This window comes from Nicotiana tabacum, chromosome 10 (assembly GCF_000715075.1).
Source record: "Nicotiana tabacum cultivar K326 chromosome 10, ASM71507v2, whole genome shotgun sequence".
Taxonomy (NCBI): domain Eukaryota; kingdom Viridiplantae; phylum Streptophyta; class Magnoliopsida; order Solanales; family Solanaceae; genus Nicotiana; species Nicotiana tabacum.
Genome location: NC_134089.1, coordinates 29,280,753 through 29,306,364, shown reverse-complemented (window position 1 = coordinate 29,306,364; position 25,612 = coordinate 29,280,753). Strand labels below are relative to the sequence as shown.

Here is a 25,612-nt window from a genome sequence, read left to right as displayed (position 1 = left end):
CTTTGACCTGATATCGCCATAGTAATTGAGAAGTTATTTATTGTGTTTTGATACTAGACACCTATGGCCCTAGGGCGATAGTTGAAAGGATATTGAGTACGATTAAATACTTGTAGAATTAGTGATTGATTGATCACGCCCAACTCTAGTCCTAAAAAGGATAAGCGGTCGCTGCAAATATAATTCGGTCTAAAAGTCCGGATTCGAATCCCACGGAGAACTAAGGTTTAGCTATATCTGTTTAATATCACTAAAAAGACAAGTTTGAACAATTTTCTAAATTATAAAGATTGAGATTTATATTTCTAACTAATTAACTAGCAAGTACTAGAAAACGATAAAATTATCAACTAACTAGACTAATGATTGGAGACTAAATTAAGGAGGTCTAGAGTTATGATTTCCCCAATTGTCGGAATCCTTCTAGCTATGTTCCCTACAATTTTTTCAATGTATTCTCTACTGATCGTGAGCACTTTAGGTGTCGTAATTCTCTCTCGAGCAATTACAATAATTTACTAGACATATTCTCTCGAACTACGCTAGTTGACTTTATCTAACCGCTCATTATGACCACGTCAAGGCTTTGTTATTTCTAAACCTGCCTTTAAATCCACTGTATTGATTTTTCACATACGTTAGGAGTGACGTTGTTCAACAACTACCTAAATATGTACTCTTTCTCAAGCAACACATAATAAATAGGACAGTCAATCGATGGCCATTCAATCAACAACAACAAACACGTAGTTAAACAAGTAGAGAAATCCAACGGCTCAATTATATAAAAACATAACAAGAATTTATCCTACAAAAGGTTCTATCAAAACCCTAGATAACAAATTAGCTATTCATAATAGTATGTAAAAGTACAACACTAAAAGTCATAACCAACGATGAAAAAATAGGAAGAGAAAGGAAAAACTCGTAAAAGAATTTGCCGCCTTGCTCTTATTGTGTCTCTGCCTCCTTAGGTCGAATCTGTGTCAAAAATTGATCTCTTCTCCTCCTTAGGTCTAAATTATGTCAAAAGTACTTCTCCTCCTCTTAAAATACCGTTTTTCCATGTATATATACCAAGTAGGGTCGGGCCCAAATAATTATACCTTCTCCTACGCGAAAAAGGACAATATTTCACGTCTGGACTGCCGCGGCCCGAGCGCGGTACATTGCAAGGCTACTGTTTCTGCCGCGTCATGTCCGCAGTCGCGGTTTCGCCCGCGTTTTTCACCCTGTTCTGTTTGGAATTTTGAAAAACATAAAACATAAAAGTTGTAGCACTTTGAGTTAGCTTTCCAACAATATTGTGGAGCCCAAAAAGAGTTCTAAGCAAAAAGTTATGTGCATTTTACTAGACAATGCGCAATATGCCTACGCGATTCTTCGTTTTGTTGCTCTATCATCTGTTGATCCCCGAATACGATCCCCGCTTAATTTCTTGGGCTTTTACTCAGACTTCAAAACTCCAAATCACTTGAATTCATTCCATAACAGCTACATAGCTCGGAATCACTCCTACAAGGCATAAAACACACAATTAGTGCAAGACACTAGCGATTAAAGCTCAAACTCAATTAAAGTGCAGTAAATTTGAGTGTAGTAAGCGACTAAAATACGTAATTATAGCCTATCATCAACACCCCACACTTAAACCATTGCTCGTCCTCGAACAATCAAACTACACTTTTTTATAGACACGACCTTTTTAAACAATTCTCCTAACTCATCACACCAAGAGTATTTAAAATAGACTAAGCACAAAAGCGTAACATCTTGACCTCAAGATTTGACTCACAAGTACCACGCATTATTCACAACTCACTAACTTACTCTAACATAGAGGTCACTGACATTACCTTTCCTTTATAAATCAAGTGCCCTCACACAACAAAAGAGAGTAGTTCCACAAAATAAAATTTAAGAACACTTAGGAACTCAAGATAGAAAGAATTCACTCACTCTCAGAAATAACATTCATATGCCACAAAAGTTGCACCATAAGCTTGCCCGTAGTGTACTACTTCACTAATCGAGCTCATTCAATCTAGGATCAATTAGGACTTTATTTAGTTGTAATGTAGGCTAGGAGACGGGTAGGATACATTTAGATATAAGAGTGACTACACCTCCTTAAGCACTTTAATACATATACTTTAACATTCAAATCTCATACTTATGTCAAACCAAACTCCGCCTTCACATCAATGTATATTACCCCATTCTTCTTTAAGCACACTTACATCAAGAGCCACCACTTATTAAGGAATTTTTTTTCACAACAATCAAACTATTTTTTTTCAATTCAAGTGTCACTTACTTTTTCAAAACAGTGTACCTTTCTCCTTATTTAATTAGTTCCACTCAAAAGCCAAACCAACCACCCCACACTTTAACCTTTACAAAGTTCATAAACAATTCAAGTGCTCATGAGAGGTTACAATGGTTCAAATAGATGGTTAATTCAAACAAATGGGTAAGGCTTGTAATGTGGCTGCCAAAGAAACATGATTACAGGCTCAAAGGAGTTAACTACGAGACATACAATTATGTGGGTAAAATATACATATCTGGCTCAACAAAAAAATGCCTATATCACTTCCAAGAGTGAACAAAACTACTATTTCGCTTTGCAAACACACATGACAAGTTCTAGGCATCAAATGCAATGCACAGAATAACACAAAACCTTACATACACATGGCACATAACTCACTCAAGATTGGATTCATACACACTCTAGTCAAAGCACTTAAGCAAAGTTAAGATCATAAAATTTAAGGTACTTCTACAAGAGTCAAAACCTGAGCCTAAGCATCACAACCAAAGTACTCACTATTCTCAAGGCATAACAAAGTCAAGAAATATCTCTTAGTTGAAATATATATGATATATTTGATACTCATAATTAAAACGCTCATAAGTTAAAACCAACTTTGAATTGGATTAACTCATAAAGTCCATGAAAGGACGAGCGGCTGACTTAACCCATTAAGAATGGGATATGATTTTTCTCTATTAAATACTAATAAGGATCTTATAATCCAATTTGAAATTGGACTTTATGGAATGTCCATAAAAATTGGCTGTCACGAGACCCATGGAATGGGATTCGAACCGGCCATTGAAAATTTCATAAAAATAAACTTTTACCTTAAGTAAATCATTACCTCAATCAAATATGAAAAGGGTTTATAGGTGATGTTATATAAAGGGTGATGGAAGAAAATTTACCAATTTTTCCTTGAGAAGAAAACCCACTTTGTTAAAGTGAGAGTGCAATACAAAGCCAAGAGAGAAAATATAATTACAAGAAAAGTATTTCTTGTTCTTCTAATTTGAGTTGAGATTTTTGAGAAAAATTTAAGCACAAGTTTTTCGTTCAATTTATTCGCGGGTTTCATTGATCAAAGAGTTGATAGCAAAGATCGGTCTCGGTGTAGATACGCATAGAGTCTTCGCACTATCGAAGAATTTGAAACGAGACTTTCTTCACCAGGTACGTCTTAGATCCGATCTATTGACATGTAAATAAATTTTAAATATGAAAAGATCTGCCTAAGATTGTTATTATCTTCCGTTGCGTGTTACGAACACTTACATGCAATCCTTGAGGTGGTGTTGTCTAAAACCTGCTTTCAGGCCCCTTCCTTTGGTAGTATATTTTCTACCCTATTTGATTCTCGCTAGTTGTGGTTTACGACTGGATTCCCCAACCCTGCTAGCAATGACCTCCGTGCAGAAATGACAGGGTTATAATGAAGTCCCTGAGTTAATCACAGAAGCGGATCCAGGATTTAAATTTTATGGGTTCAACTTTTAAATTTTTAGCATTGTATCCATTATATTTTTAAAGTTGTGGGTTCATATTTACTATTTTTGTCATTTTAATGAATTTTTAAAAATAAATTTTTACTCTGTATCAAAAAATATGGGTTCAGTTGAACCCGTGATACTATACTACATCCGCCACTGGTTAATCATATGTATTATTACCTCTATGGCGAGCAAATAATCACTTCAAGCGGAGCGAAATTGTTATCCACGGCAAACTGCAAGCCTTGCAATAATGCTAGTAATTTGATAAGGAGTTAGTGGTGTATGCTTCTAAAGAGATACCACTTGCCCATTACTCAATCAGCTCACCACTACTGCTTCTAAAGTTCCATTCCATACCATTTGCCCTTGGATTCTCTACTGGTGTTGAGCTTATTAGAGCCCTTGTCAGGGGTTCCCATTTAACAATTTATGGTCTGCTTAGTTACATTCAGAGAGAATATTATTCTATTCTCTTCAAAGTATTCCATACCAAATGCTTGGATCTCCTATACATGAGCATGTAATCCTTCGTTCCTTTCAGGTACCTCAAAACTTTCTTTGCAGCTTTCCAATGATCAATTCCTGGGTTACTCTGATATCTTCCTAGCATTCCGACAGCAAACTAATATCCGGTCTTGTGCAAGTCTGAGCATATATCAGACTACCAACAATTGAAGAGTAAGGAATTGATTCCATTTCCTTTCGTTCTACAATATTCTTAGGGCATTGCATGAGACTAAATTTGTCCCCTTTTTGAATTGGAACAATTCCTGCTGAACAATTATTCATGTTAAATCTCTCTAGAACTCTTTCGATATAGCATTTCTGAGACAATCCCAATAATCCTTGTGATCTATCATGGAATATTTCTATTCCTATCACATAGGATGCCTCACCCATATCTTTCATTTCAAAATTCTTAGAGAGAAAATCTTTAGGCTCACGCAATATACCTAAATCATTAACAGCAAGTAGAATATCATCAACATATAGGACTAAAAATATAAACTTGCTCCCACTGATCTTTTGGTATATACACCGATCAACGGTATTTTCCACAAATCCAAAAGATGTTATGGTATCATTAAACTTTATATACCATTGTCATGAGGCTTGTTTAAGTCCATATATTGACTTCTTCAGTTTACACACCATTTGACATTTTCCTTTAGTTTCGAAACCCTCTGGTTGGTCCATATAAACTTCTTCCTCGAGGTCTCCATTAAGAAAGGCAGTTTTCACATCCATTTGGTGTAATTCTAAATCATAATGAGTCACCAAAGCCATAATAATTCTTAAGGAGTCTTTCTTTGAGACCGACAAAAAGGTCTCCTTATAATCAATGCCTCCTTTCTGAGTATAACTCTTGGCAACAAGTCTAGCTTTGTATCTCTCAATATTTCCATTTGAATCGTGCTTGGTCTTAAAGACCCATCTACACCCGATTCTTTTAGAACTTTCTGGCAATTCAACAAGATCCCAGACTTTATTGTATTCCATGGATTTTAACTCTTCCTTCATGGCATCAATCCATTTGTCAGACTCATTACTTTCTATGGCTTGTGAAAATGAAACCGGATCCTTATTAAGACCAATGTCAAAATCGGACTCTTGAAAATAAACCACATAATCATCCGAAATAGCCGATTTTCTAACTCTTTGAGATTTTCTTAATGGCATTTCTTGTGGTTCATTTGTGTCAGATATTTGTGAGTTAGTTTCTTCATGAAGTGTTTCATCCAAATGTTACTCGATGTTGTCACAGTGTTCTTCAACAACTGGAACAATATTTGGTATTTGTGTGGAAGTAGGCACATTTGTGGGTAATAGAATATTGACCCTCACCTCTTTTATTTCCACACTTTGCTTTTCAATACTCCCACTAACTTCACCATTCTCAATGAATCTTGCATTACCGGTTTCAACAATTCTCGAACTATGGTTTGGACAGTAAAACACATACCCTTTAGATTTCTCTGGGTAACCAATAAAGTAACCACTTACTGTTCTAGAATCTAATTTCTTTTCTTGTGGGTTATAAACTCTAGCTTCCGCTGGGCAACCCCAAACATGCAGGTGCCTTAAACTAGGTTTCCTTCCTGTCCACAGTTCAAAGGGGGTCTTTGGAACTGCCTTACTAGGAACCCTATTTAACAAATATACAGCGGTTTTAAGAGCATACATCCACAATGATTTGGGTAATGAGGAATTACTTATCATGCTCCTAACCATATCCATAAGTGTTCGATTGCGCCTTTCTGCAACATCATTTTGTTGAGGTGTTCCTGGCATAGTATACTGTGCACATATGCCACGTTCCTCGAGCAACTTTGCAAATGGACCTGGACATTGTCCTGATTCATTATATTTTCCATAATATTCACCACCTCTATCTGACCTAATGATTTTCACCTTTTTATCTAATTGCCTTTCAACCTCATTAACAAACACTTTGAGAGCATCTGCTGCTTGAGATTTTTCTTTCAGCAAATAGATGTATCCATAACGTGAAAAATCATCGATAAAAGTGATAAAATATTTCTCTCCACCAAAAGATGGAACATCAAAGGGTCCATAAATATCGGTGTGTATAATTTCAAGAAGCTGGGTGCTTCTTGTGGCATCTTTCTTACTATGTTTGGTTTGTTTTCCCTTAATGCAATCCAAACACATAGTAAGATCAGTAAAATTTAGATTCGGAAGAATCTCATTTTTTACTAATCTTTCTAACCTTTCTCTGGATATATGACCCAAACGTCTATGCCATAAGTAAGCAAAACTTTCATCTAGTGAACTACGTTTCATTCCAACATTATGTTGAACAGTAAGAAGAGATTCAGAAAAAGCAATATTGAGTTTCAATTTATATAAACCATCACTGAGAAAGCCAGAACCATAAAAAATAGCATTCTTATATAAATTGAAACATCCATTTCCAAACTTTAAATCAAATCCAGAAACATCAAGTCTTGAAAGAGAAATCAAATTCCTAGAAACTGAAGGTACATAAAGAGTCTGTAATAGATCAAGGTGACGTCCAGTCTCCATGATCAAACGATAAGTCCCTATGCCTTCAATTGGAGCCTTCATGCGATTTCCCATGAACAAGAAATCCTTATTTGGATTTGTAGTTTGGATCGTAAGGAATCCCTGCAACGTAGTAGATACATGAGCAGTTGCACCAGAATCAAGCCACCAAGTATTATTAGGAACTTCTACTAAATTTGATTCGAAACATACAAAAGCACTAATTGTACCTTTCTTTTCGAACCAAGCTTTACGTTTCAGGCAATCTTTCTGATAGTGTCCTTCCTTGTTACAGAAATGACACGTATCTGCTTTATGTTCCTTGTTAGCATCCTGTTGAGCTTTAGCAGGTGCTTTCTTCTTCTTGAACTTGTTGGCCTTCACTTTAAGTCCTTTACCAGCTCCTTGACCCATGAGGTTAATTGAATGATTCCCTTGTTTCTTAAGTCTCGACTCCTCCTGAGTAAGCATACTGGACAATTCACTAACATTCCACTTATCCTTAATAGTGTTATAGTTAATTTGAAAAGGTCCATACTCAGGAGGTAACGAGTTCAGAATAAACTGAACCAAGAAGGAGTCATCCACTTTCATCCCCAAGGTCTGAAGTCTTGCTGCAATGTTAGTCATCTCGATGATATGGTTTTGCATACTACGCGACCCATCAAACTTCATGGTCGTGAGTTCAGCCATTAGTGTACCAGCGAGAGACTTATCTGCAGAACGAAAACGTTCTTCCACAAACGTCAGGTATTCCCTGGCACTTTCTGTTTGTGGAATAGTACTCTTAATGTTGTTGGCAATATTCATTCGCATAAACATAAGGCTTAGCCTGTTAGAGCGTTCCCATGCTTTATGGAAAGACTTCTCATCCGCACTGCTCGAATCAGTAATGGCAGCGGGCTTATCATTCAGCAGAGCCAAGTCAAGATCCATCACACCTAAGTGGAACTGGACTTGTTCACGCCATTCAGAGAAGTTCAATCCATTGAACATAGTAACAGACGAAGCAAGCGAATGAAAAGGAATAGCTGTAAAATAGATAATACATGCTCACAAATCAATATGGATTCAACAAAACAATTAAAGCATATCGCAATTCTCCTTTGGGTAGATACTATGACACACTATCATAATTTAAATGCCATTTAGTCTTTAATAGGTAATTAAATATTTTTAACCAAATATATATGCAATCTTTGGACAGACAATATATATTTGATTAAGAATATTAATTTACCTCATCATATTCACTATTCATAGAATAATTGATTCACCTTTGGGTAAATCCTTAAGTTCTAGCAATAGTGAAAATTAATTTATCCACTAATTTTTATTATAGGCATTTCATTAATTTCATGGATAAACTATAATTTTATGTATGCGTATTTTCATAAACAAACTAGTTTGGTTACTTTGGTGACTAACAAACTATATAACATAAGTGCACACACAAAATAGAGATCATAAGTTTTATGCATGTGAATACTTTAAACAATCTAGTTTGGTCACTTTGGTGACTAACAAACTATATATACATTGATCACATATATAAAATAAACAATAAATAATTTCACCAACCTAATAGCCCAAAACAGATTACTATACTGTCCAAGAATTTTAAAAAAAGTTTCAAATCAATTTATGGCATTAAGGCATCATTAACGTTACTCCTGTATCATCAAATTCTTGCATATCGTATAATCGTTATCTTCTAATATCATAACCAATCGGCACGATTGATGTTTATCGATCTTAAAATATGTCACTAGAAAACAAGTTCACTGAATAGTAGCTATTACATAATGCTAGGAAAAAAAATTAATGATCTAATTATGAAAGGAAATAACTAAAAATCAGGAAAAAAATGATAAAAAAGGAAAGAAAAATAATATGAAAGGTAGAAACTTACCACAGAGACAAAAATTCTCTTTTTTAATTTATTTTTTTGAGAAAAAGATACTAAACCAACTTAGAGAAAAAATAAACAACAAGAAATTCTATTATCGAGAGGAAACAAGAAAAAGGCTTTATCCCCGACAAAGCTTGACTCATGAAGGAGAAAAAAAGGTAAAATATGAAGGTTTGTGAATAGGCCATCTTATGTATGACAGAGAAATTAGACGAACACGACACGGGCAAAGGATTGTACCAAATGCAGCGCCTCTCACTAAAAGAAAATGTACTTACAATTAAATTATTAGACCTTTTGTTGCAACACATAGATTCTCTTTACGACCAATGAAGTTAAGAAAGATTGTAAACAAAACCATTTTACTCATCATCCTAATAGATTGGGTGGCATATGTGCACAGTATACTATGCCAGGAACACCTCAACAAAATGGTGTTGCAGAAAGGCGCAATCGAACACTTATGGATATGGTTAGGAGCATGATAAGTAATTCCTCATTACCCAAATCATTGTGGATGTATGCTCTTAAAACCGCTGTATATTTATTAAATAGGGTTCCTAGTAAGGCAGTTCCAAAGACCCCTTTTGAACTATGGACAGGAAGGAAACCTAGTTTAAGGCACCTGTATGTTTGGGGTTGCCCAGCGGAAATTAGAGTTTATAACCCACAAGAAAAGAAATTAGATTCTCGAACAGTAAGTGGTTACTTTATTGGTTACCCAGAGAAATCTAAAGGGTATGTGTTTTACTGTCCAAACCATAGTTCGAGAATTGTTGAAACCGGTAATGCAAGATTCATTGAGAATGGTGAAGTTAGTGGGAGTGTTGAAAAGCAAAGTGTGGAAATAAAAAAGGTGAGGGTCAATATTCTATTACCCACGAATGTGCCTACTTCCACACAAATACCAAATATTGTTCCAGTTGTTGAAGAACACTTTGACAACACCGAGCAACATTTGGATGAAACACTTCATGAAGAAACTAACTCACAAATATCTGACACAAATGAACCACAAGAAATGCCATTAAGAAAATCTCAAAGAGTTAGAAAATCGGCTATTTCGGATGATTACGTGGTTTATTTGCAAGAGTCGGATTTTGACATTGGTCTTAATAAGGATCCGGTTTCATTTTCACAAGCCATAGAAAGTAATGAGTCTGACAAATGGATTGATGCCATGAAGGAAGAGTTAAAATCCATGAAATACAACAAAATCCGGGATCTTGTTGAATTGCCAGAAAGTTCTAAAAGAATCGGGTGTAGATGGGTCTTTAAGACCAAGCGCGATTCAAATGGCAATATTGAGAGATACAAAGCTAGACTTGTTGCCAAGGGTTATACTCAGAAAGGAGGCATTGATTATAAGGAGACCTTTTCGCCGGTCTCAAAGAAAGGCTCCTTAAGAATTATTATGGCTTTGGTGGCTCATTATGATTTAGAGTTACACCAAATGAATGTGAAAACTGCCTTTCTTAATGGAGACCTCGAGGAAGAAGTTTATATGGACCAACCAGAGGGTTTCGAAACTAAAGGAAAAGGTCAAATGGTGTGTAAACTGAAGAAGTCAATATATGGACTTAAACAAGCCTCACGACAATGGTATATAAAGTTTAATGATACCATAACATCTTTTGGATTTGTGGAAAATACCGTTGATCGGTGTATATACCAAAAGATCAGTGGGAGCAAGTTTATATTTTTAGTCCTATATGTTGATGATATTCTACTTGCTGCTAATGATTTAGGCATATTGCGTGAGACTAAAGATTTTCTCTCTAAGAATTTTGAAATGAAAGATATGGATAAGGCATCCTATGTGATAGGAATAGAAATATTCCGTGATAGATCACAAGGATTATTGGGATTGTCTCAGAAAGGCTATATCGAAAGAGTTCTAGAGAGATTTAACATGAATAATTGTTCAGCAGAAATTGTTCCAATTCAAAAAGGGGACAAATTTAGTCTCATGCAATGCCCTAAGAATGATGTAGAATGAAAGGAAATGGAATCAATTCCTTACTCTTCAATTGTTGGTAGTCTGATGTATGCTCAGACTTGCACAGGACCGGATATTAGTTTTGCGGTCGGAATGCTAGGAAGATATCAGAGTAACCCAGGAATTGATCACTGGAAAGCTGCAAAGAAAGTTTTGAGGTACCTGAAAGGAACGAAGGATTACATGCTCATGTATAGGAGATCCAAGCATTTGAAAGTTGTTGGATACTCGGATTCAGATTTCGCTGGATGTATTGACACTAGAAAATCCATGTTTGGTTATTTGTTCCAATTAGCTGAAGGAACAATTTCGTGGAAGAGTGCCAAACAGTCTGTTATTGCTACATCCACGATGGAAGCAGAATTTGTGGCATGTTTTGAAGCCACAATTCATGCATTATGGCTGCGAAACTTTATTTCAGGACTTGGGGTTGTCGACACCATTACCAAGCCGCTGAAAATTTACTGTGATAATTCTGCAGCAGTATTCTTCTCCAAGAACGATAAGTACTCCCAAGGTGCCAAACATATGGAATTGAAGTACTTTACCGTCAAGGAGGAAGTTCAGAAACAAAGAGTGTCACTTGAGCATATTAGAACTGATCTCATGATTGCAGATCCGTTAACAAAAGATTTACAGCCAAAGATATTTAAAGAACATGTACATCGAATGGGTCTTGGCTGTACTTATGATTGATGTATTTCTGATGTTTTGACACTCTGAGCTCATTTATATGTTTCTGATATACATTAATGATTTCCTGTTTCTCATAATGGTGTACACATTATTGTTTTGAGATATTACAGGATAAGTCTCAAGGAGACATTATTGTGGACCATAATATTTTATAGCTTATGAACCTGATATGATAAATTACTAATGTTGTAGTATATGGAAGGGAGTATGTAGACAAATTATGTATAACCGCCATAACTCACATTTACTAGTTTATCGTATTGTGGTATTTATGATGGACATTATAGAAGAGATTTGTTTATGCGCAACTAATGTTCCTATATTAAATATTAATATTATGTGATTATTGGGCCAAGTGGGAGAATGTAAACTATTTTCTTACGTGTATGTGACCCAATAAGATTAGGCCCATAATTAATATTTAATTAATGAGCAAATCTCATCCGTCCGATCGGTTACTTGATGGACGTACCGGATTAAGTGAGAACCTCTATAAATTGGTCCTCTCCCCACCCATTAGGGTTACCGTATTTTTATTCTCTCTTCCATCTCTAAAGGCGGCGGTAACATAAAGTTAGGGCAAGGGCGAGAAACCAGTTTTGAATTAACGCTTCCGCTTCAAGATAATGGATTCCGCTTCAGGTATGTTTTCTATGGCAATTACATGTAAGATTATCATATTCAAGATCCTGGTATGAATTAAAGTTTATGCTTACACTGATTGGCAAACTTGGCACACAGTAGTATCACATAAAATTGTCCTTAAACAAATTTCAAAAAGAAAAAGGCCAAAATACTTTTTATTATAACTAACAATTTTTTTTTTACATTCATAAGATTAAAATTCACCCTCTCAGCAGTAATAATCTTTGATTTTAATAAGTTCATAATTCATATATTGAATTTACCCATTCTGCCGCAGATCTTCTGGCTTCCACCTGCTTCTCCTTGAGTTTGTTCTAGCTCCCAGAAGAAATTATCCACCATTTTGTTTCTTTTTGGTTTAGACGATGACAACAACAATTATGCCTTAATTTCAAACGAGTAGTCGGCTCTATGCTTTCTCATTGACAAATGCTTCATTTAAATTTATCTCAAACCAATACCATACAAATAAATATAAAAGTATTTAAAAACATATCAGACCGAAAGATTATTAGAAAACGCACGCAAAAGTAAACATACTAATATGGCTAAAACATATATATTTTCAACTAACTGATCTAGCTAAGTAGATAGAAGATGACCAAAAAAGCATAGAGGTGGTGGGCTTTAAGAGAGTAAAACATCTATATTTTTATTTCTTTTTATACAATAAAAATTCCAAAATCAGAATTGTCTTATGGTATCTTTACAATTTTCTGTGTGTGTGTGTGGGGGGGGTGTAATCTCTAATATCAACTGTCCAATTATGCTGCTGAGGAAGAAGCACTAGGGGAACTTGGCTCAATATGTTTCCTTCTAGTTGCTCTAATGTAACAAAAAATTGCCACAAAGAATGTTGTTGCTAAGCCTCCAAGAATAATTCCACCTCCAAAAATTGACTTATCAATTAAATGATGATGCTTAATCTTGATTTCATGAGCTTCATCAACTTCATTAATCTCTTGTTGATGTGGAGAACCAACTTCTTTAGAAAAATTGTTCCTCCCTTCTTCTTGATGATGTTTTCCAAGTTTTCGAATCGAAAGTGATGGACTAGAAGCAGGAGAACTTGCAAAATTTGTTGCATTTTCAGCCATGGCAAGATACACAAATGTTTCTGTTAGGATCAAGAAAAGAACAAGAAACTTAGACATGGTTGTGTATTATTCTTGATATGTTTGATGATTTTTGGCTTGTTCTTTGAGGTAATGTTGCTTAGGACAGTGTATTGATAACCTTATATATAGAGGTTTTCAATGGAAGATTTCATAACCATTCATGTGGTAGGATGGAAAGTTCCCTTTGTATTAATTAGACTGTTTTTTGAAGAATAATTTAATTGTTGTTATGTAATTGTCTGCAAAGTGGGGGAAATCAAAGAAAATGCACGTGGAACCGATAGAATATTTGAAATACCTACTGAATTAATGAAGGGAACATGATGTTTCATTGTAATGTTTGTGATGCATTTACTTTGAAATATTACTCTAAATTTGATTAGTATAATGGAAGGTACAGATCTCAATAAATGTAAAGTTGAATCTTTTATTGGGGGCTGTGGCCTTCCCTGGCTTAGTTTATAATTAGAAACTCTAAACAGCTGTGTCTAATAGTTAAACTTAATTTGACAGTTGTAATCTAGCAAAATGCACAAAGAAACCGAGATGAAGTTTCTATATTAAACACTAATGAATCGTGCTGTACTATCCTTAACCTAAGGGTTCCTGTTCCTAAGTAAAGAACTTTTGAGCTTCAGCTTTTAGCAAGTTTTAGTCATGTTCGTTGATAGGCCGAGCCTGGATTTTAACTTTGTGGGTTTTGAATTTTAGAACCAACTTCAAGTACTATTAATTGGATTCTAAATTTAATATTTATACATATTTAATGAATTTCTTAACAGAAATACACTGTTTGAGCAAAAGTTACCGAGTTCCGTCAAACCGGCATGCGGGCTTCTAGCTCTGCCCCTGTGTTCATTCTATATATGTGTGTGTAAACACCGGGTGCAGATACGGGTTTTCACAAAGGAAAATTAATCACCAGTAAGTGAGATTTTCTTGTCCATAGTGTTAAAGGAAACAATAGCCAAATCTTTTTATTGAACTTAGTATTAAGAGCAAAAACAGGTTTGTGAATTTTTCTTTCAACAAAAAATTCCAATATGAAATTTCAGAAGTTGCGTGACTTTACAATAATTGAACCAAGAATCTACGAATATCTGAAATTTTTTCCTCGACCAAAACCACAATTTATAAACATTTTATGCGAAACATTGCAAAGGGTACACGAATATACCAACATGGAAAAATTTCACCAAAATGAGAATCTGAATCTAATTGATTACTAAATTTCTATTATCAATGTGCTACTGTCCCATATATATGATGCAGCCAAAACATACAATTTTGCTTTGGATCATTTGTTCTTTATAATGTGATAGCTTAAAACAACATTTCACAAAATTCGATTGTTGTCTTGTTAATGTTGCAACTCTGTATCAAGGAAATCCGGGATGTGGTGAAACAGAAAAATTCCCCTTTTAAGGAACACCTCAGAAACGGACATGATCAGAGACGGACTTATGTTGTAAAGACAGGGATCACTGACACCCGAAAAGTTTGGCAAAAATTTCATCTATACAAATATATATCTTTAAAAAATAGTGATATTAATAGTGAAACTCTATATACAAAGTAGATTTTGGTTGAATGCAAAAAATACAATCGCGCCCTTCAAATCCTAGGTCATAATAGGGGCAAGTGCAGAGATGATCATTCTAAGAGGGACTCCTTAAAGATTAGCCAGTACTTATTTTGTCCTAAAATTTTAAACTAAAAATTCCAACTTCAGTACAACTCTGGACATTTTTGTCCTGGAAAACTGAAATTCAAGACATGCTGGCTAATTACTAAATAGCAGCCTTTTAGAGTGGCTACCTGGTATAATTTCTACGACATAATAAGCAATTTATAACATTACTAGTCAAGGAAAGCATTTGCAGAACCCTTTTTTTATGGATTTGAATAACTATGATGCCCAGCAAATGGGAAACACTCGATGTATAAAATAAAGGCAAATTTGGACCAAAGACGCCATAATAATTCCATAATATTTACTATTACTTGCATGCCAGCTCACTGTCCCATCTTCTATTATGAAAAACTTGTTGCATTCATTTTAAAACAGAGATATTTGCTGGCAAAGTGAAGGCCAGTTGAAGATCCTGCAATTATCAAAACCAACAGGGGCGATGCGTTTGTTAGTTGCACGTGCACACCGGTCTGGAGCTGATGTTTTCAATTATGTAGCAATGGGGCAGAAGGCCACATGTATGTTCTCATAAATCCGGCATTCACGTAGTAGACCTACCCTAATTAGTGACTGCTTTCACAGCTTGTATAGGTCACACATAAACAACTTTACAATTACTCGGAGAACAACATTATGCACTATTTGTTGACAACTGGATTATGCACGTAACAAAAATGGTGAACTTGGACAACTTTTTATAATGCACTTTTATGATAACCATGATTATAAAATCGTTGGGACCAAGTATACCAAAACTTGGTGAAATGAACTGAGCCTAAAATTGGGATTAAATGATTAATTTCATGATTAATAGGTTGAGCTGATCATTTAGAAGCTACCAGCTGACAAAATTATATCGAAGAGAAACCAAAGAGGATCCTTCCTTGCACCAACCAAATCTATGGCATGTGCGATTCTTAGGACATCAAAATTTACACTAGAGAATGACTGCTTAATTGAAGAAAATTAGGGAGATTTCCCACCTATGATTATCGACTTTGATAAAAATTTAACTCCGACTAGAAATGAGCAAATCATTCAACCAAATGCTTCAAAGGAGCTGCGGAACAAAATGATCAGAGGAAAATCAGAATTACATTAAACATAGATACATGATATAATAAAACTCAAGCTTAACTATAATGTAAACCTGATTTTAAATTTTCATGCGTCTATTGGTACTATTATAACATTAATCATAAAATCCAGGAACAAAAAAGAAAGAAAGAAGGATAGAAAAGTGCCAACAGGACAACTACTTCAGTCCAAGCCTCAAAAAGGCCCATCATGCTGCAAAGGCTCAACATTTAGATGAGAAGCTTTTCAATGGCATCCGGCACAAGGGAAGAAACAAGGATTTTAGTATTATTACACAGGGGAAGAATAAGTATATAAATAGACAAACAAACCCTTTGGAATATTACCTTTAATTGTTGTATTTGAGATTTCAACTGGCTTCCCTCATTGCTTGTCACTGAACAAGCAATTACAGGTCGGGTGACACCACATGCCCGGCCAAGAGCTTGCTTTGAAGGGACAAAGACATAGGGCACATTCTGAAAGTACGAGGAGGGAACGATGACAGCAAAAAGTTAGAACTCTTTATTTAAATCCAAGCTTGCCTGTTATCTAAAATATTATTTGAATAATGTAGCTATTTAGCACCAAATATTGGAAACAGTAGGGAAAATTGCAAAACTGAAAGATATGAGCATTCATACTCAGATCATTGTTCAAAGACTACATATCAAAATTATGGGTATAACTATCACTCAGACCATGCAGATGCACTGAAGAAACAGTTTGAGATCGTAAAAGACTACATAAATCAATAACAAATAAATATATTTGTGTAGAAGCAGGTTAGTTTAACCTATTATATCAACAATAACATCCCTTACAACTGTTTACTCCTAATATGATTTCTCCTTTTTTAGCTGTCAATGTTTTTTCCACATATGATGATCCAGACGTAATCAGAAGTACAGTGCATTTTCTTATCATTGATAATGATGTCCTTATTCCAATTTAAATACACTCACAAAATAAAACTGTATGGGAGTAAGTTATGTTATACAATTCTCTTTGTTTATAAGCAGAGTAGCAACCCCTTAATGCTGATAAGCAGTGCAACAATTCCTTGTAGATGAAAGATTACCCCCAGGGCTTGCTTTGGTTCAATGGAAAAGGTACACTACAAGTGATGTATGGTAGGCGCATGTCATGAGTTCAAATCCTAGCTGGTTAACCAAGTATACTATTTAAGAAAGTGAACGGATTCACAAGTCACCTTATAGTAACAGTCGCTGAAAATTTCATAATTCGTGTCACAAAATGACTAGAAAATCTATACATAGCTACTAGCTTCGTCTTTTTAGGTTTACTTTCAAGACAAAAAGAAATATTACATGTCAAAACATAGAATAAAACAGGAAACAGCTACAAGACTCTTGTTTAATACAAACTCTTCAAAATAATGAGTTTATAAACTGGACTGCAGATAACATACACCAGGTTTCAATAGAGCCTGATATCACAATAGCGTAACATCACACAAAAGACTTACAGACATAACTCTTGAAAAGTGCAATAATTAAAACCTAAAAAAAGGGGTCAAGTTCTAATCTTGATTTAGCCAGAGTTAGTCCACTACTGAATAAAAAAGTCACAACCCCAAAAAGGGTGAAAAGATAAAGACTTTTTGAAGGAAAAAAGCAAAAGGCAAACAATAAATCACCTTATCTTCAGCAAGGAGCGGAAGGTGAAGAAGGATTTCAAGGGGCTCAGTATCTGCTGCCATTACAACAAATTCTGAAATTCCTCTGTTTAGTGTCTTTGTGGCTGAAACAGAACCAAAAAGACTCAGTTTTCTCTATATTCAGTTAAGCAGTAAACATACAACTCATGAGCAACACATTCGCATCACAACAAAAAAAAAATCATATCTTTAAGTCTCAACATTATAACATTCTTAGTGGCTGAAACAAAACCTAACTCAGTTTTCCCAATCCTTAGTTAAGCACTAAACATAAGCGCAACTCATTCAGCAAAGACCATATAATAAAGTTTCAAAACAATATTTCTTCTGTCCCAATTTATTGTGATGGTCTTTTTAGTCTGTTCCAAGAAACACAATACATTTCTATATTAAGAAACAATTTAACTTCAAACTTCCAATTTTATCCTTAGTGAAAAAGATTTATAGTCAAGAAAATGTCTATTGATTATTTTTATACACAAGTTTCAAAAATCTTTTTTTCTTAAACTTTGTGCCTAGTCAAACACCATCAAATAAAATGTGACGAGGGAGTAAAAGTTTTTGTGGCTGAAATGAAAGCAAACCCAGTTTCTCCATTTTTAGTTAAGCACTAACCATAAGAGTAACTTATTCACCAAAAGACCATATCATAAATGTTAAAAGATGTACATTCTTTGTGCCTATTATCCCCAAAAAAAGATTCTTTCCTTTTTGGGGCTGAAAAGAAACTAACCCAATTTTCTTTATCTTTAGTTAAGTTAAGCAGTAAAATACAAAAATTATAAAAGCAGCATAACAATAATTAAAAGACCATATAAAATATATATGACCTTCATTAGCACCCTTTTTAAGCTGCTTATAGTTAGCAGCTTGTTGAACCAAATCCATTATAGTCGTTGTAAGCTGCGAATCAGCAAGTGGGTATGCCTTTGGGTTCACAGTTTCTGTTGCCTGCAATTAATCAATTACAAAAACAAAACAAAAAATTTAATTGTGTATTAGAACAAGCAATAAAAAGAATGAGTTTCAATAAAGTTCAGCAAAAGAGCACAAAATTAGAGAGAGAGAGAGAGAACCATGGTAGCCGCGAGTAGAGAGAACTGTTGGTAGAAAGAGGAATTTAGGGTTTATGGAAAATGCTAAGGTTTAAGGGGGACGAAGGGGGCTCTGTTTAAGTTATTGCCGTACAGTCTATAAATTAGGTTATTCTGCGGAGCTACTGTCTATTGTCAAAGCCATAATATCTCAATTACTTTTCCCTTTTCTTTTTCTTTTTTCGTTCACGTTTATTTTTTATTTTATTTTTCGTTTGTTTCTTTGCTTTATCCCACGGATGAAAAAATCTTTATTCAATTTTATAATTGTATTACGTCAATTATGCTCGTCTCAGACTAATTCACGAGTCAGCTCTTATAACTTGTATCGGGTAAACTTATTCATAAAGATTAGAACGAATGAGGTCACTTAAAGTTGGTAATTGAAATTTTTAGATTGTTTTACAAATACTTCATTCGTTGAAATATTCTCTTAAAATATTTTACGAATAATTTATTCTTCCTCAGCATCTGAAATGTTTTTATACGAAATTCAAATTTATTTACCAAATGATACTTGAAATATAGATTACTTCTTCATTTATTTATGTGCTTTTATCTAATGTAGTTAATGTTTTTTTACATTTATTCTAACTTAACTTAAGAGGAACTTTTGGAAACTATCGTGCTCTTACCGTCCCGTGTCCCGTCCCGCCCCGCCCCAAGTTAAACGGGATGGCCAATGTTAAACGGGACATGGGATGGGACGGGACGAGCATTTCGTCCCGTTTGTCCTGTCCCATTACGTCCCGTTTTGTCCCGTCCCGCCTGTCCCGCGAGTTTTTATGGTATATTTGTGGAATTTCTGTTGTATTTGGTTAGTATACAATAAATCCAACTTATGCACCGGCCATTAATGAAATGATTGCAAAATTTTAAAAGTATTTTTTCTTTATTTCCCAAGTTTATTTAATTTCTACAATACTTAACCCATATTTAAAATTAAGAGGTGCAAATGGACTTGTTCGTAAAATTTATCAAAATTTAGCAATTCAAGAATATGAACAACCATCTCTCGAAGACTTCCAAGTTAACATATATTCTTATGCTAGAATCTAGATCAATGTTTGATAAATATAAATCTATAGAAACAACAAGTGGCGAAACTGCTCCTTCTACTTCTAAGTCTAGAGTAGAAATTCTTATGGGAAGATATGGATGATATAACATGTTTTGATTCCTCTATTGATGATGAACTTGATTCTTAGCACCGGAGAATGCTTTTAGTGCAACAATATTTCAAATCGGAGATCATAGACATTCATTAGCAGAGGACAACCTAGAGATTTCCGTATTATTCAGAGATTGGATTATGCAGAAAGAAGAAATCTTGGTTTTAAAAAATTAAACACTAGGGAAGAAGAAAAATACAATGAGATATTTAGCACTGGGACCGATGACAGCATGGAGCTCATAGAACATCAATCAATACTGCCAATTCCAGAACAATGTCCGAGAGATATTATTGATAAGTTACAAAGAAGCTATATAGGAGCTTACAAATATTAGTATGATAATTTGTAATTGGCTACGAAGAGGCCTAGTTCAAACAGAACCCTTCCTAGAAGGTGGCTGCGTAGATTAGGTGCTCTTCAAAAGAATTATATTTGTATTTGAGATTTGAAAGTTCCATTAATAAAAAAAAGGATCTAAGCGTTGAATTTTTTTTATATGAATTGTCTTAGTTACTTAATAGTTAATACTTTGAAATGATATTAAATAAATTATAACGCTATTATAAATTTACAATTACTAGAATATTTCATTACAAGTCTTTTGTTTTAATATTTTACAATTCTTTACTTAGTTTTCTAATTTTCGTTTAAACATAATAACATTTAAGTTTATTAAATAAGTCAAAAATCTAGCCGTTGCAAACTTTAAAAACATAGTAATTTTTTAAAAAACTACACGTTTTTTTTAAAAGAAAATACACTTAAGGCCCACGAACCCGTCCCGTCCCGTTTGTTAGCGGGACGGGATGGGACGACCGTTTCGTCCCGTTTGTCCTGTCCCGTTTCGTCCCGTCCCGCCACCGTCCCGCTTAAATGTCGTCCCGTCCCGTCCTATTAATTTCGGCCCGTTCCGTCCCGTTGGACAGTCATAGTGATAACTCAGGTCAACACGAGCCCAATATTATAAAAGTTAAAACTATCATTTTTTTATCAAACTTGTTTTGAGATGAAATTGCATATGTTAACAGTTGATGCATGTAAATTATTATCAAATAGATCTCTGCAAGTAATGTTAAGTCATTGATACTATATAAATAATACCACAGCTTAAACATCAAGGCATTAGTAAAAATATTCAAATTGTCTTCTATCAAACTACTAATGTACGATTTGTTCCCAAGAATCTTGATTTTACAACTCTGAACCCTAAGACCTTGACATCAAACACTTCTACCAAGATGCTATTGTTAGGGATATAGTAGATATGCCCTAGATCCAATCTTATATTTGATGATTTGAACATATTTTTCTGAACGTTATTTGATATAAAAATATATGGCATATGATATTCTTTTATCATAGTTATTATTAATTGTTTGATTAATTTGATAAGGTCTTTGATTAAATTTTGAGATTTGTCATCGTGATAGAGATCATGATAATGAGAGCAAAGTCTCTTACAATTTAATCTAAATTTGTTCTTGATCGTATGATTATTAATTTGGACATTAGTAATCCGGTTAGATCAATATTTATGTGATTGTCTTTATGGGATAAAGATTAGTTGATCTCATTAACTAAATCACATAGATAGATGATGCATATAGAGATATGATCATTGAACCGACTCATTGGATAATTCCTAATGGTTAGAATTACCATAAACTGTCAATAAGATATTCTCTTGAAGAATGTGATGTAAGAGTTTCCTTTGACCTAATATCGTCATAGTAATTGACAAGTTATTTGTTGTGCTTCAATACTAGACACATATGACCCTAGGGCGATAGTGAAAGGATATTGGGTACGATTGAATATTTGTAGAATCAGTGATTGATCAAGATGGAATCTGTCAACTCTTGGTAGTGAGTTTAAGCTCTATGTTGTCATGAATTATAAACGACCAAATTAAGACCTTGGCTAGGGCAATTGAATGAAAGAAGAAAAGAGTTTCTTAGGTCATTCAATGGTCGATTATACATGACATGAACACATAGTTGGTCGCCTATTAGGATTTGACAGTTGAACCATATTCTAGGGTGATCCAGAGTTATAAGGACAGAAGGAAGTACTACTTTATTCTTCTACAGGTTTGTGAGGGTAAATTGTATACTTCATGTTATCCGATTGTTAAGGAGTGTTGCTAGACGCCACCCTTGATTAGTATATTGATCTGATTAATGTACTACCGGCTTAGTATTGAACCTATGGGATCGCATACTAACGAGTGTTCTGATCTTTGCTAAAAGATTAATTACTTTATTATTTGATAATTAAATTAAAGAATTTGATTAGTCAAATAAATTTAGTTATTAGTCCAAATGAAATATTATTATATTCTTTGCTAGCACATGGGATATAATTAATATTGTGAACAAATTGACGCTTTCTATTTAGAATAGAAATTTGAATTGTATCTCTGGATTAAAATATATATGTGATATATATTAATATTGAGTTATATAAAGGTTGCATATACAATATAATTTATTCTTGTAATCCAATTTTGAATTGGATCAAGTAATTAATGTTAATTCAACGTGTAAGCTGGCTGCCATATACCCATTTGGAATGGAATTCAATTTTCCAATTGAAAGATTCTATGAAGTTCAATTATGGAACAAACTTTGCAAAAAAAAAAAAAAAAAAAAAAATTGGAAAAGCACGGCTTACTTTTCCTTAACCTAGTGGAAAAGTATTATTTACGTGATACAAATATGTATATATATAAATCACGGTGAAAACTAAACAGTGTACAAAAAGGTTTGGAAGAGCTGCACAAATAAAAGAGAGTATACTTTGAGAAGGAAAATTAGTTTCCTTGTACTGTTACGTTAAAGCTGAAATTTTGAGAAAAATTCAGCCTGGTATTTTCGTTTTATTTATTCGCGGGTTTCGCTGATGACATAGTTGATAGCAAGGATAGGTCTCGGTGTGAATACGCATAGATTCTTCGCACTATTGAAGGATTTGAAACGAGACTTTCTTCACCAGGTACGTCTTAGATCCGATCTATTGACATGTAAATAAATTTTAAACACGAAAAGATCTGCCTAGGATTGTTATTGTCTTCCGCTGCGTGTTATGAACACCTATATGCAATCCTACTGTGGTATCAGAGCGATGGTTTCTCGTGTCTAAAATTTATTTACGAAACATTTTAAGATTATATTTGAAGAGCTAAAATCACAATACGTGTGTATTGTGCAATATTCAAATTGTTTGAATCCATATTACATTGATATTATTTTATTGTAAATAAAATATGTATTTATACAAGTTAAACTACTGAGATAGTTTGTAACTTGAATTTGAAATTTTGTATTAGATACGACAGGTATCTATAATAGGTTATTGGATTCTATTGTTATTTTTAATTGTTATTAGTTCATGAGATGTTAATTAATAATAATATTTTGGCATGAATTATTTTTATTTGATATATGTGATATATAAGATAAACATGTTAGAAGAATGTTGAATTTCGTTTTTATGTCGCATGCTTGTCCGTTACATAATTTTGAATTATTTATTACATGTGATGTAAATTAATTTAGGACCAAGCATGTAGACAACTTGAACTAAATTTTGATCTTCATGTTATTAAAAACTGTTTTAGTAAAAACTCTCTCTTTCTAAAATTTGAGTTCTTAAATAATAAAATATAAGAAATTTTATTATAGAGCTATCCATCAAAGTAAATAGTTTTACTTATTTTTTGTTTATAAGGAGTGGCCTGACTACCGGGAGACTTATAGTTCGAGAATATGTTAAAATTATTTATTGCATTAGATGCATGGATTGAGAGAATTATTCAATTTTTTACTAGACGCCTGGACTACCCGGGGAGTATAAAATTTAATAAGTTCTTTGCTATCATGATGGTTGAACTCAACTATGCCAATAGGATCGACCTGACTACCAGGGGACTATTTGACATAAAGCTATTTAAGAAAATTATATGGGGATACAATTGGTAAGAGTACCTACCTTTAAAATATATGTGAGAAACTACTTGACTTTCAAGGGGCTCATACATATTGTTAAAGGATTCCTTTACTCCACTAATAGAAATAAAGATTTCGTAAACTATAATGAGGGTAAATAGTTTAAATTAATTAGTGGAAATATCATTTAGATAAAAGTCCATGTCTTTATGATATATGTAAATATGTTCTTATATTATTGCCTTTTCTTTTCTATATTTTAGATTTCTTAATATGTATGTTATATCACTGTGTGAAATACTTGAGACCAATAAGTTGGTAGGACCAAACTTTGATGACTGGTATAAAAATTTGAGAATGGTTCTCATGCATGAAAAGCTCATTGATGTGATCGATAAGCCTGCAAAAATAATCTCACTAGAGAATCATGCTCAAGGCACCAAGGTTTATCAGAAACACTTGGAAGAATTCCTTGTTATTAAACGCAATATTCTCGCTTCTATGAGTTCTGAACTCTATAGGAAACATCAGAATATGGATCCAACTACGATCATTGAATATCTTAAGAAGATGGTTGATACACAATTGGACATTGAAAACTCTCCAGTTGGACTCCTTATCAATCATGTGATTGTTCTTACCGAAGAACATGAGAAGTTGGGGTACAAGCTTGGTAAAGAGCTTTGTGAAGATTTGATCTTGCAGTCAGTATGTGATGCTGAATGTTTTCACTGTAAGAACAAAGGACATTGGAAGAGAAACTGCAAAGAGTATCTTGCAACTCTAAAGGACAAGAAATAAGGCGAGACATTAATGAAAAATATTTTCAAGGTTTCTTTAGCTACTACTAATTCTTCAATGTGGGTATTAGATAGTGGCAGTGGTTATAACATCTACAATATGTTGCAAGGGTTCAAGATAAGTAGGAGGCTAAAGAAAGGAGAAGTTAATCTACAAGTTGGAAATGGTGCAAAAGTTGCGGCCGTAGCTGTAGGATCAATTTCTTTAATAATGCCTACGGGCAAAGTACTTATGTTGGATGATTATTATTACATTCCTAAATTTGTTTCGAACATAATTTCAGCTTTTATGTTAGACAAACATGTTTTTCACATTATTATAGGCAATGGTATTTGCTCTATTAATTATGGTGATAATTTATATGTGAATGGCTATCTCCAACATGATCTTTATGTCTTACTTAATGCGAATGCTAATTCGATTATGCATGTTTCAAGTCTTAAGAGTAAAAGAGATGATCATGTAAATCAAACATACCTTTCGCATTGTAGGCTTGGTCATATTGGAGAGAGAAAAGAATTAACAATTGTACAAGGAAGGGTACCTTGACAAATATGATTTTGAATCATATCCAACTTATGAATCTTATCTCAAAGGAAAATTGACCAAATCTCCATTTACTGGAAGTGGAGAAAGAGCTTCTAAATTATTGGGACTAATTCGTACAGATGTTTATGGGCCATGAAAATTCAAGCTAGAGGTGGATATTCTTACTTCATCACCTTCACTGATGATATGTCAAGATATGGATTTGTGTATCATATGAAACACAAGTTTGAATCTTTTGAAATGTTCAAAAGGTTCCGTAGTGAAGTTGAGAAGTAGATTGGTAAAAATATCAAAGTACTAAGATCTGATAGAGGTGGAGAATATCTTAGTGAAGATTTACCAGATATCTCAAAGAGAATGGGATTCTCTCACAATGGACACC

The 25,612-nt window shown here is 34.0% G+C and overlaps 2 protein-coding genes across 6 annotated transcripts; both read right to left on the bottom strand.

Annotated features, from left to right (window-relative positions):
• Positions 1–12,859: 12,859 nt before the first annotated feature.
• Positions 12,860–13,249, bottom strand: LOC107821536 (uncharacterized). Its single transcript, XM_016647968.1, has one exon. The coding sequence runs from the start codon at positions 13,247–13,249 to the stop codon at positions 12,860–12,862; it is 390 nt and encodes a 129-aa protein (XP_016503454.1).
• A 1,840-nt stretch (positions 13,250–15,089) lies between these two features.
• On the bottom strand, positions 15,090–18,897 carry LOC107821552 (uncharacterized). Of its 5 annotated transcripts, XR_012695431.1 has the most exons (6): positions 18,741–18,897; positions 18,495–18,615; positions 17,644–17,747; positions 16,331–16,462; positions 15,890–15,966; positions 15,090–15,318 (listed from the first exon to the last, which is right to left on the bottom strand). XR_012695431.1 is itself a non-coding variant. In XM_016647989.2 (5 exons), the coding sequence occupies exons 1-5, from the start codon at positions 18,741–18,743 to the stop codon at positions 15,268–15,270; spliced, it is 411 nt and encodes a 136-aa protein (XP_016503475.1). In that variant the 5' UTR covers positions 18,744–18,897; the 3' UTR covers positions 15,090–15,267. The 5 variants fall into 5 exon arrangements, 4 of the variants coding, with proteins under 4 accessions (XP_016503475.1, XP_016503490.1, XP_016503483.1 ...); XM_016647989.2 differs by lacking the exon at positions 15,890–15,966; XM_016648004.2 differs by lacking the exon at positions 15,090–15,318 and having other exon boundaries at positions 15,688–15,966.
• Between the last annotated feature and the right edge of the window lie 6,715 nt (positions 18,898–25,612).

Excerpts from the sequence above, each read along its gene's own strand:
- LOC107821536 (XM_016647968.1), bottom strand. The coding sequence starts at position 13,249 with ATGTCTAAGTTTCTTGTTCTTTTCTTGATCCTAACAGAAACATTTGTG.
- LOC107821552 (XM_016647982.2), bottom strand. Across the intron at positions 17,748-18,494 it reads TAAAAAGGGTGCTAATGAAG|CCACAAAGACACTAAACAGA; the intron begins GTCATATATATT and ends GTTCTGTTTCAG. Across the intron at positions 16,463-17,643 it reads CGCTCCTTGCTGAAGATAAG|AATGTGCCCTATGTCTTTGT; the intron begins GTGATTTATTGT and ends TCGTACTTTCAG.